We start from the raw sequence: 12,441 nt of genomic DNA on the forward strand, positions 1-12,441 counted from the left end.
GCAGGCCATGACATTGACTGGATGTGTCTTTCACCAAGGAATGCTTTCACAGTTTTTGCTCTATGGCATGATGCATTGTCATCTTGGAAAATTATTTCATCATCCCCAAACATCTTTTCAATTGAAGGGATAAGAAAACTGTCCAAAATGTCAGTGTAAACCTGTGCATTTATTGAAGAAGTAACCACAGCCATCTCCCCAGTGCCTTTGCCCGACATGTAGCCCCATATCATCAAGGATTGTGGAAATTTGGATGTTTTCTTCAGGCAGTCCTCTTCATAAATCTCACTGGAACGGCACCAAACAAAAGTTCCAGCATCATCACCTTGTCCAATGCAGATTCGTGATTCATCACTGAAGATAACTTTCATCCAGTCATCCACAGTCCATGATTGCTTCTCCTTTGCCCATTGTAGTCTTGTTCTTTTCTGTTTAGGTGTCAATGATGGTTTTCTTTTAGCTTTCCTATATGAAAATCCCATTTCCTTTAGGCGATTTCTCACGGTTCGGTCACATACATTGACTCCAGCTTCCTCCCATTTATGCTTCATTTGTTTTGTTGTACTTTTTTGGTTTTCAAGACATATGGCCTTAAGTTTTTTGTCTTGATGCTTTGATGTCTTCCTTGGTCTACCAGTACGCTTGGCTTTAAAAACCTTCCCATGCTGTTTGTACTTGGTCCGTATCTTAGATACAGCTGACTGTGAACAGCCCACATCTTTGGCAACCATGCGTGAAGAGTTACCTTCTTTAAGAAGTTTGACAATCCTCTCTTTTGTTTCAAGAGACATCTCTCTTGTTGGAGCCATGATTCTTGCCAATCCACTTGGTCCAGCAGCCCTCCAAGGTGTGATAACTGTGCTGTTTCTAACTGCAGACTAACGAGCAGATCTAATCTGAGGCAGGAGTCAATTTAGGGAAAGGAAATTGACTGGGTGAGTCCTTATTTTCTACCTGAAAATTGAGTTATTCCATATTTTTTCCCTGTGCTTTGTCTATAAAAGTAACATTTGCTGACTATCACAATGTATTTTCTTCATTTATTTTAGTGTTTCTGAAGGCCAAGAAGTTGCACTTTGGAATGACTATTATTGTATCATGTTTGTGATCTCAGTTTGTTCTACAGAATAAAACGTCTGAATGAGTGCTCATCCAAGACTGGTGATTCCATACTTTTTGCCAGGGGTTGTAGTTTTGGCACTGTGGGTAGGTGCCAAGTCCTGCTGGAAAAGGAAATCAGCATCTCCAAAAAGCTCGTCAGCAGATGGAAGCATGAAGTGCTCTAAAATCTCCTGGTAGATGGCTGTGTTGACTTTGGACTTGATAAAATACAGTGGACCAACACCAGCAGATGACGTGGCACCCCAAATCATCACAGACTGTAGAAACTTCACACTGGGCTTCAAACACCTTGGATTCTCTTCCTCCAGACTCTAGAACCGTGATTTCCAAATTAAATGCAAAATGTACTTTCATCTGAAAAGAGGACTTTGGACCACTGAGCAACAGTCCATTTCTTTCTCTCCTTAGCCCAGATAAGACACTTCTGACATTGTCTCTGGCTCAGGAGTAGCTTGATATTAGGAATGCAAAAGTTGTATCCCCTTTCTTGAAGATGTCTGTTCGTGATGGGTCTTGATACACTGACACCAGCCTCAGTCCACTCCTTGTGAAGCTCTCCCAAGTTCTTGAATCAACTTTTGACAATCCTCTCAAGACTGCAGCCATCCCTGTTGCTTGTGCACCTTTTCCAGCCACCCTTTTCAGCAATGACCTTTTGTGGCTTACCCTCCTTGTGGAGGGCATCAGTGATCATCTTCTGGACAACAGTCAAGTCAGCAGTCTTTCCCATGATTGTGGTTGTGTGTACTGAACTAGACCGAGAGATACACTGTGTTCATACTGTTTTACTCAAACTCGAAATGAAATATTCTAATATTTTGAGATGTTTTTTTTTAATGTTTTTGTACTGTATGCCATACTGATTAAAATAGAAAAATGCTTGAAACATTTTAGTTTATGTGTAATGAGTCTATAATATATAACATTTTCACTTTCTTAAATGACTGATGGAAAAATATTGAACTTTCACAATATTCTAATTTTTTGAGATGCACTAGTAATATTCAACGATTACAAAAACTCCCCACAAAAACTACTGTGCTTTAATTTTATGAAAGATTTTAAGTTATGGTTAGCAACTTGCAAAATACATTTCCAGTTTGGCTATAATTTGCCTCCAATTTATGACTGCTCCAAAAAGATCAAATTTGGCTAAAGGTTTATTCGATCAAATGAAAGGGTTTTTTTTTAAACAATGAAATGTATTATGATTAATATTAACCGTGCATATACTGTATTCACTTTGCAAAACCAAGATTAGAAATAAAACACTAGGGAGCATGCTGTTATTGGAAAATAACTAACAGAAGAATGGTGTCTTGTGACACAAGGTACATCAGAGCTACTATTCCCAACCTGTAGTCGACTTCCACCCACCAATAACACGTCCCAACGTGTTTTATTCCTCTTATACCATGAAAATTTGCCAGCTTTGAATAAAATCAACTATTCATAAGTACATTGTGTTGTAGAACCACCATGAAACACACACCTTATCATTCATGTTACAGCAGCTATAAACAGTAGTTTCTTCACAAAAAGTGTCTGTTCTGTAAACTCGACATAAAGCTGACTATCAAAATTGCGTTACATGAAAAGAATCTCAGAACTGACCCAAGACCAATGAGGGGAAAAATTTATAGCTATAAATAATGAAACCAGACAAGGAATTGCTGTTAAAAAATAATAAATTTATATATAAAATTCCAAGAGATACAAGATTTTTAGGAAAGTGCTTCACTAGTAAACCGGATACAAAAAAGCCTGATTAAAAAGTAGGTCAGGTTGTATTAGAAAAGAAAATGGAATTACTGGAAGTTCAGTGCCCTTATGTCAAGCTACAACTTTGACTAGAGCTGATTATATTTAAAAAAAAAAAAAAAGTTGCAAATACTAAATCAAGAAAACAGATGCTTGCACAGACTCCCACATCATTCACAAGATATTTAGCCAAAATTTCAACTCCTTAATTGTCCCACTATCTATAGTTTACTGCATAATACATTTTTAAAAATAGTTGAAAGACATTTACGACATGCATACAACACAAATTACAGGGCTGTTACAAGGGGGGAGTCAGCATTGTTAGGTGTCAAAAAAAAAGCCCCCATTCCTGAGAACAAAAAAAAAGAAATCTAAAACAAAAATCACCTCGTGTTTTGTGTATCAAGTGCAAAATGTTAGAAATTAAGTGTCATTAAGTGTCCAAGTTGAACAGCTTCCTGTTTAAGAGTCAAGAGTCTAAAGCCATATACATTTACACAGATTTAAAACCCAAACCCTGAACCAGACTTAAACCCAGGCCTGATTTTTGGTGTTTTTCCGTTGCGGTAAGCGTTTAACCTGGACTTTGCTCTCTTCCCATTCATAACAGTGGTTAACCCGAGTGCAACTCAGTGGCACCTCCAGCTCTTCTCTGGTCAAAGTGTAGTGTTCAATCAGTGCAGCGAGACCCTCGAACCGTACCCGACAATTCTATGAAAACAAAGGAGAGAAAGTCCTTAGTAAGCACACAGCAGACTGCAAAATGTAAATACTCCTCGGACCTGCTTGATCCATCCTGGTGCCCTGTGTCTGGTCGGAGTTTTATCGCACCGCTCCTGTGAAGGACGGCCCCATGAGGACAGTTGAGGGTTATACCTGTTAAAACTGTTAATATTATAGTCAGGCTGTCTGTTGTTGCCCAAATGAGGATGGGTTCCCTTTTGAGTCTGGTTCCTCTCGAGGTTTCTTCCTCATGTCGTCTGAGGGAGTTTTTCCTTGCCACCATCGCCACAGGCTTGCTCATTGGGGATAGATTAGGGATAAAATTAGCTCATGTTTTAAGTCGTTCAAATTCTGTAAAGCTGCTTTGCGACAATGTTTATTGTTAAAAGCGCTATACAAATAAACTTGATTTGATTTGATAAATACTGATATTTCACAAGCAGTTTTCCTGCAGGCAACTTCAAGCTAGAGCACATAACACTCAGTCATCACTCCAGATGAGGACCTGAACTGTTTGTTCAACTGGGCAAAGCTTTACTTCCTGCCCTGAGGCTGACTCACAGTTCTGCAATGTGTTTCATCTGAACTAGTGCTGGGAATTCCACCTCTCTCACAAATTTGACAATTAGAAACATCTCAAACAGCTTTTCGGCTTTGTTTATTTGGTCAAAAAATTGCAAAAAAGTTGGTGCTCTGTGCCTACACATTGCTTAAATTATGCATAATCTTACTCTAATTTGATTAAATAGATTTGCAAAGCATGTTATTTGTTAAATATAGTGTAAAAAAGTGCAAATTTGTACACATTTGCAGAGACTGTGTACTCCAGACAATATTACACTGCTGCATCGTTAAAAACAACTCTGAGGTCACTGATGTTCACCTCAATGCACTTTGGTCACTGTTGCACTGTGTGATTAACAGCATTCGAAAGAATAAGAACGCAAAAGCACTGACTTTAAACCAAAGCATATTGTGGCTTGAGTTCCACTGCAAGGCTCATTCACAAACATACATCACTGCTGTAATCCAGAATTAAACTGGAGTGGAAATCCACAGAAATATCTTCGATTTATAAGACAAGTGCAGCAGACACGGAATATAGAGAAAACCATGATTGACCACCTGTTCACGTCAACCTACGAGTTGGAATTAAGACTAGAAAATTTAGGGAAATTCTTAGTCTAGATTTCACTGAACAAACTCGAGCGAGGCAGCTGCTTGGATAAACATGCCACGTATCCAAGGAAATATAGACTTAAAATCAGAATCGTTCAATTTTAATTTCAGTAGCACGAAGAGAGACTGAAAAAGATGTTCACTTTTTTTTTTTTTTTATTATATACATCTCCATTTTGGGGCGGCACGGTGGTGTAGTGGTTAGCGCTGTCGCCTCACAGCAAGAAGGTCCGGGTTCGAGCCCCGTGGCCGGCGAGGGCCTTTCTGTGTGGAGTTTGCATGTTCTCCCCGTGTCCGCGTGGGTTTCCTCTGGGTGCTCCGGTTTCCCCCACAGTCCAAAGACATGCAGGTTAGGTTAACTGGTGACTCTAAATTGACCGTAGGTGTGAATGGTTGTCTGTGTCTATGTGTCAGCCCTGTGATGACCTGGCGACTTGTCCAGGGTGTACCCCGCCTTTCGCCCGTAGTCAGCTGGGATAGGCTCCAGCTTGCCTGCGACCTTGTAGAAGGATAAAGCGGCTAGAGATAATGAGATGAGACATGTCCATTTTTTAAAATAAAGGAAATCTAGAATTCCACTGTAGATCACAATTATAAATATTGATCTGAAAGTCATTCAGGGCGGAATTTCCTAAAGTTTTCCCTAAATTTAATTAGCACAGAAATATCAGGAACTTGTTTTAACCCCCATCTCCATGATACAGATAACTAAAGCTACGCTAACAGTCCTGTTGGTAGCCATGAAATAAGTAGCGCTCTGTCACAACCTTTTATAACGATTTTTCATTCTTGAGATCCATTAGTGTGGCTTTATGAGTATAATTAGACTTCAAGGTCAAAACCACACGCTCTCATCTTTACAACTTGCTACAGGAATTTCCAGTCTTCTCCACAAAGGGCAGGTGTGGCTACAGACGTGTTTCTCAATCATGCAGGAGCCATTTAATTTCATTCACTTTTTAGTTTGGCTCCTGCTCAGCTGGAATGAAATCCTGCAGCCACACCGGCTCTTTATGGCGGGGAAGATTGGACACGCCTGACTTCCTACTACGACATAAATCTAACACGTACACAAAGCATGGATTGTATTTATTTATTTAACTCTCACCTCAAGGTACAATCTTCCATTGCTGGAGGTCTTAATTGCCAAATTGACCAGACCTGAAGGGAAGCGTATGAGCAGAGATTGGACGCTGGGGTCTTTGGGGTGGGGACACAGCAAGTAGGAACCAAGGACATCTTCAGCAAGCAGAGATGAACTGTTGTCACTGGAAGACCAAAACACAATTCCTTACTTATTTGCTCATCTTAATAAAAGCTAAAACTTCTAGCCCAATGTCCGACATGATGGCTCCAGGGTTCTGTGGAGATCGTAAGGGTAGAACCGACATGAACCTTTGAATTTTCACCATTGGTCTTTACACGTTGCTTTGTCGTGGTTTTTAATAGAACATCACTTTCATTCAGTTTTTGTTGAGCTTTATTTTTTTCCTTAACTTTGAGATCCCTGGTATAAGTGGAAGCACTGTGAATAACATTTTCACAATTATACATCCTGATAGTCCTGCCTTGAGAATTATTTAAATTACAGCTAGAACAGGGCAAAAATAAATTAAAAACACACTTCACCTCGAGATGCCAGCCCAGCTCCATACAGCATGAGCCAGCGCTTCTTCGGTTTCGGCCAAGCTTGGAGCGCGCGCGCTGGATACCGGTCCACTGTCCTGTCCCTTGTCTGTCTCACACACACGTATGTCATGTTACAACTATACACAAATACACAAGCTCACAAAAACAGCACATGCACCACACACAGGTTAGTTTACCCATTTTAGCAACACTATACTCATCGATTGTGGCTGATTAAAAAGGAAAAAGCTATTTATCACAGCCAGAAACAGCCAAGTTGTGTGTTTAAGTGAAATTAAGTCATTGTAGACACCGGTGTGAGAAGATGCCCAGTGACACACCTCATCCTACCCCACCCAGTGAGGTCGAGCAGATATTAAAAAGGTCTGCATTACCTAAGGAACTCTTTCACTTTTGACAGTGTTTTCTGAACACTCGTCCCACCTTGTAGAGCGTTCAGGCGTTCCTGTAGGTGCCGCTGTTTTACAGGAGTGTAGGTGAAGGAACGGTAAGCCCCCGAGCGCAGCACTTTGTCCCTTATGGCCTGCTTACGTACAAGCGTAGGGGAAGTCACGATGGCATCCTCTGCACTGCTAGCAGACTCTTTTCTGGGCTTCAAGGAGACCTGATGACATCAAACAGGAATCAAGACAAGTGGAGGAAAAAAAATTAAATAAATAAAAAGCTGAAATGTTAGAGTGCATCTTTTGGTCATGAATAAAATATGTCTTCTTCCACCCCTCCATCTCACCTCAGATGTCTTGACCGGCAGCAGACCCTGAGTCGGCGCCCTGCGAAAGGACACCAGGGCGCTGACACTGAGCGGGAAGCCGTGGTTCAGCAGGGACGGGGTACGAGCTGGCTTCTTCCCAGATGATTTGTCAGCCTCAGCCTCATCTGGATGTTTCTCCAGATAACACAGCTGGAAGGAGCGGCACAGCAGCAGGTTCAGGAACTGGGCCTTAAACACAATCACACACAAAGTACCATGAGCTCATATGATAAACAGGAGAAGGTGTGGACATGGCAGCCTGGTCATGTGAAGACGTACAGCTCTGGCGTGTCTGGCCTTGAAAACGTGACAGTAGAGCTGTGTGTCAGAGCTGCCGGGATTGTGGGCGACGAAAGCAAACTGAGCGTCAGAGGGCCTGGCGATGGACAGCGAAACCCGCTGCAGAGCGTGGGCCATCAGAAGAGTCTGAGTGGATAAACGTGTTAACATTTTTGTCAGAAAAGTCCATTTCTATACGAAATCAACCAAGGCTAGATCTTACCGTCTCATCCTCGTTATAAACCTTCACTCCTTTAATAGAGAATTTCAGGGAGACGTAGCGCCGACGCTTGTAGCGCTATAGAGATGAATTCAACCACATGAGCGTACGATAAGTATAAGTATTGATATTTTTAAAAAATAAAATGAATACCTTGAGGGACTTCAGCTGCAAATACAGCTTTTGAACTTGTTCATCCAAACAGCAGTCATCAACAGGAAATGAGCCGATGTACTAAACAAAAAGGAAGAATTATGTGACAATGTATGCCAAATATTTTAGAGGAGACTAACAAAAACCACCCTCATCAAGTTTGAGAAATAGATGTGTATGAACTTGTCATTAGGACTGGGCAATATGACAAAATAAGATCAAGATCACAGTGTTTTTCTTGGATACAAGAAAGAAAAATTGGGATGGACGATATGACAAAAATACCACGATATTTATTAACATTTCTACGATACAGGACGCATCACGATGCAAACTGCCAGCAAAACAGTTAAAAAAAAAAAAAAGTACTGAAATACTGAACAGGAAGCGGGGGGGGGGGGGGGGGGGGGATTGTCAAGATTCAACCATTTTACAGATGAGCAAATTCTAATCAGCTGTTTCCCATGTAATAAATACTTACATTTAAATATATATTTAATAGATAAGCCTTTGTCACGGGGTGGCACGGTGGTGTAGTGGTTAGCGCTGTCGCCTCACAGCAAGAAGGTCCGGGTTCGAGCCCCGTGGCCGGCGAGGGCCTTTCTGTGCAGAGTTTGCATGTTCTCCCCGTGTCCGTGTGGGTTTCCTCCGGGTGCTCCGGTTTCCCCCACAGTCCAAAGACATGCAGGTTAGGTTAACTGGTGACTCTAAATTGACCGTAGGTGTGAATGTGAGTGTGAATGGTTGTCTGTGTCTATGTGTCAGCCCTGTGATGACCTGGCGACTTGTCCAGGGTGTACCCCGCCTTTCGCCCGTAGTCAGCTGGGATAGGCTCCAGCTTGCCTGCGACCCTGTAGAACAGGATAAAGCGGCTAGAGATAATGAGATGAGCCTTTGTCGCAGGTACACTCAGCACAGACTTGAGCACAGTGAAATTTAACCTCTGCATTTAACCCATCTGAAGCAGTGAACACACAAGTGAGCAACGAGCACACAGACGCACCCAGAGCAGTGGGCCACTATGCTACAGTGCCCGGGGAGCAGTTGGGAGTTAGGTGCCTTGCTCAAGGGCACTTCAGCCCAACCTCAAGCCATAGCTGCCCCATGTTACCCTAATCACATGCCTTTGGACTGTGGGGGAAACCCACGCAGGCACAGGGAGAACATGCAAACTCCACACAGAAAGGCCCCTAGCGGCCAGTGGGCTCAAACCCAGAACCTTCTTGCTGTGAGGTGACCGTGCTAACCACTACACCACCCTGTGCGGCAATTATTGTAACTGCTGACAAACTGATATAGTATAAAAGGAATGAACATCAAAATGAGCTGCTGCTGTAAAATAAACCACTTCAGGATGCCGACAGTAACTCTGCTGTGTGCCAAAACCACTTTTCCTGGCAAGTGTTTTCTACGAGCTCGGTTTCCAAATCGAATCATGAAATGAACCCTTGCTAAACTGTGTTCTGGGGAAACCAGAGTGAAATCAGCTAGACATTTCCTAAAAGATACAAGGAAGATAGAGAAAGCGCTATTTTTAAAGCATTAAGAACAAAGAATATGAACAAACACATGAACACAATATATTCACCAAAAAAAGTTCTATGCAAACAGAACATGAATAATAAGTGACAAATTAGTTTTTTTTTTTTTTGGAACTCGTTCCTCACCTCAGCAGACCTGGTCACGGTCCCGTTCGCACCGTCCACTGTCTCTCCCATGCTCTTAGAGGATGTGCTTTGCCTTTAAACCTGATGACTATGGATAAAAGAAATATAGAATGACTAAAAACGCTGAGATTGTGTTTTAGTTCTATAAAGACACTCGTTTCAACTTAAATCTTCTGGGGTCACTTCATAACTCAGATTTAAGAAGGAATGTTGACTGACTGCCTTTTCTGAGATCATCCATCCATCCATCCATTATCTGTAGCCGCTTATCCTGTTCTACAGGGTCGCAGGCAAGCTGACCCTGGACAAGTCGCCAGGTTATCGCAGGGCTGACACAGACAACCATTCACACTCACATTCACACCTACGGTCAATTTAGAGCCACCAATTAGCCTAACCTGCATGTCTTTGGACTGTGGGGGAAACCCACACAGACATGGGGAGAACATGCAAACTCCACACAGAAAGGCCCTCGCTGGCTGCTGGGCTCGAACCCAGGCTGTGAGGCAACAGTGCAACCACTACACCACTGTGCCGCCTTTCTGAGATCATTGAAAGGCTTAATAATTAAGCCAGGATGTCTCATCTTCATACTGTACAAACACAGGATCTACAGGAAGATTTCAAGTCAAGTCATTTATTTGTATAGCACATTTAAAACAGAAGTTGACCCAAAGTGCTTTCCAGAATGAGGCAGATGAAAAATTACCTTACAGGTGTACAGTGCTCAGCGTAAATGAGTACACCGCCTTTGAAAAGTAACATTTTAAACAATCTCAGTGAACACAATTTCCAAAATGTTGAAAAGACAAAGTTTAATATAACATCTGTTTAACTTATAACCCAATCGAACACCTATGAGGAATTCTGAAGAGACAAGTTGAGCATGACTCTCCATCCAGGCACTAAAAGAGGTCATTGTTGAAGAATGGAAAAAGATTGATGTTGCAAAATGTCACCAACTTGTTCATTCCATGCCTAGAAGACTTGGTGCTGTCATTAAAAATCATGGAGGCCATACAAAGTACTAGATGTAGTAGTTTTTGTTGTGGGGTGTACTCATTTTTGCACCACCCTAATTTGAGTAAAACTGAAAAATGTGTAATCCAAGTTATATTATTAACCTTACTTTCACATTATAAGTTAAACAGATGTTATATTAAACTTTGTCTTGTCAACATTTTGGAAATTGTTTGTGTTCATTGAGAGATTGTTTAAAAGGTTACTTTTCAAAGGGGGTGCACTCATTTATGCTCAGCACTGTATATGGATAAAGGAAAACAAGTTAAGCAGATCCCCGTGGGGAAAAACAAAAAATAAATAAATGAAATAAAATAAAGTAAAATAAATAAAATCCAATTAAACTCATCTCATTATCTCTAGCCGCTTTATCCTGTTCTACAGGGTCGCAGGCAAGCTGGAGCCTATCCCAGCTGACTACGGGCGAAAGGCGGGATACACCCTGGACAAGTCGCCAGGTCATCACAGGGCTGACACATAGACACAGACAACCATTCACACTCACATTCACACCTACGCTCAATTTAGAGTCACCAGTTAACCTAACCTGCATGTCTTTGGATTGTGGGGGAAACCGGAGCACCCGGAGGAAACCCACGCCGACACGGGGAGAACATGCAAACTCCGCACAGAAAGGCCCTCGCCGGCCCGGGGGCTCGAACCCGGACCTTCTTGCTGTGAGGCGACAGCGCTAACCACTACACCACCCTGCCACCTAGTAAAATCATGATTATTAAAAAAAAATAAATTAAGAGTGGACTTGACAAAAACCATGGGGCCAACCTCAAACTGAACTAAAAGCAAGAGAAAAAAAAATGTTTTTAAATGTGATTTAATAGGGTCAACGGTGGAACAGGACTTCATATGGGATGCTAATTAATAAATAAATAATGTTAAAGATGTATTATTTTGAACACACCATTAATAAAGAAAAAAAAAAGCACTTTAGTTTCAACTTGAGACATTTATTTAGACAAGCTTAGACAGGTCACATCATGAAATTCCTTTAAGCAGACATTTAGACCGCTCCTTTACAAATATTATTAAAAGATGTCTCATTCATATTACACAAGCAGGCAATACAATGCACACTCATTCTCACACTCATGGATTTGTCTAGACAGTATATGAAGCACCTCTAAAAGGCTCCACATGATCATTTTCTCCAAGTAAAGAAAGTTAAACATTTAAAAAAAAAAATCACTATTGCATCTGTATACTTTTTCAAACACCCAGTCACGTGACTGCTCTTATTACCCTGATTTAATTTGAGCTCCAGATGAAGAGTTCACCTCCACTGCCCAGGGTTCCTCAACTCACCATGCACAAGAAAACATTCCCAAATAAACCGAAAAACAGCTCCTAGTTACAGAATTACACAGTCGAAGGACCGAACTAGCTTCAAATCCACAAGTTCAAACCCGAACACCTTAAAAACCTGCCGCACCTGGAACACCTGAACATGTTCCTGAACCTCGCCCTCTCACTGCCACTCTGTTTCACTTTCAAGTGCACAATAATACAAATAAAGTGCTATAACTACGTCTTATTATCATTAAGCCATGAATACACAAACTTACACACAGCCCAAGGTTCCCAGCTGAGTCCACAGTCCACCGTTCCCAATCTGACTCACCTTATCGATTTGGCCCCGCCCATCACATTCCTTTGGCTGTAAGACACGCCTACTCTATATTATTCCCCCCTGTTCTTTCTGTTTAAACGGTTTATGATGCCTTCAAGTGCTCCCGGAATTGTTATAAAGACAGATTCACTACTATAAAAACACATTCTCCGAATGTCTTCCCCCCCCCCCCCGCCATTTGATTTTCATTACTGTAAGATAGTTATGAGCTTTCAGACAATACTTCTGATCAGAATATACAACCCCGATTCCAAAAAAGTTGGGACAA

The 12,441-nt window shown here is 41.6% G+C and overlaps 1 protein-coding gene across 2 annotated transcripts; it reads right to left on the reverse strand.

The window, feature by feature from the left end:
- Positions 1-2,792: 2,792 nt before the first annotated feature.
- On the reverse strand, positions 2,793-12,188 carry sh2d5 (SH2 domain containing 5). 2 transcript variants are annotated; one of them, XM_060909800.1, is made up of 10 exons: positions 12,109-12,188; positions 9,509-9,596; positions 7,842-7,922; positions 7,692-7,766; positions 7,469-7,615; positions 7,169-7,378; positions 6,862-7,042; positions 6,418-6,523; positions 5,897-6,056; positions 2,793-3,597 (listed from the first exon to the last, which is right to left on the reverse strand). In XM_060909800.1, the coding sequence occupies exons 2-10, from the start codon at positions 9,557-9,559 to the stop codon at positions 3,415-3,417; spliced, it is 1,194 nt and encodes a 397-aa protein (XP_060765783.1). In that variant the 5' UTR covers positions 9,560-9,596; positions 12,109-12,188; the 3' UTR covers positions 2,793-3,414. The 2 variants fall into 2 exon arrangements, with proteins under 2 accessions (XP_060765783.1, XP_060765782.1); XM_060909799.1 differs by lacking the exon at positions 12,109-12,188 and adding an exon at positions 11,786-12,081.
- Between the last annotated feature and the right edge of the window lie 253 nt (positions 12,189-12,441).

This window comes from Neoarius graeffei, chromosome 26 (assembly GCF_027579695.1).
Source record: "Neoarius graeffei isolate fNeoGra1 chromosome 26, fNeoGra1.pri, whole genome shotgun sequence".
NCBI classification, from domain to species: Eukaryota; Metazoa; Chordata; class Actinopteri; order Siluriformes; family Ariidae; genus Neoarius; species Neoarius graeffei.

Bases quoted from the DNA above. Each gene is read 5' to 3' on its own strand.
- sh2d5 (XM_060909800.1), bottom strand. From the start codon at position 9,559: ATGGGAGAGACAGTGGACGGTGCGAACGGGACCGTGACCAGGTCTGCT. The intron at 7,923-9,508 runs GTGAGGAACGAG...CTTTTTGTTTAG, and splicing joins CCGTGACCAGGTCTGCTGAG to TACATCGGCTCATTTCCTGT. The intron at 7,379-7,468 runs GTACGTCTTCAC...ATTGTGTTTAAG, and splicing joins AGGCCAGACACGCCAGAGCT to GCCCAGTTCCTGAACCTGCT.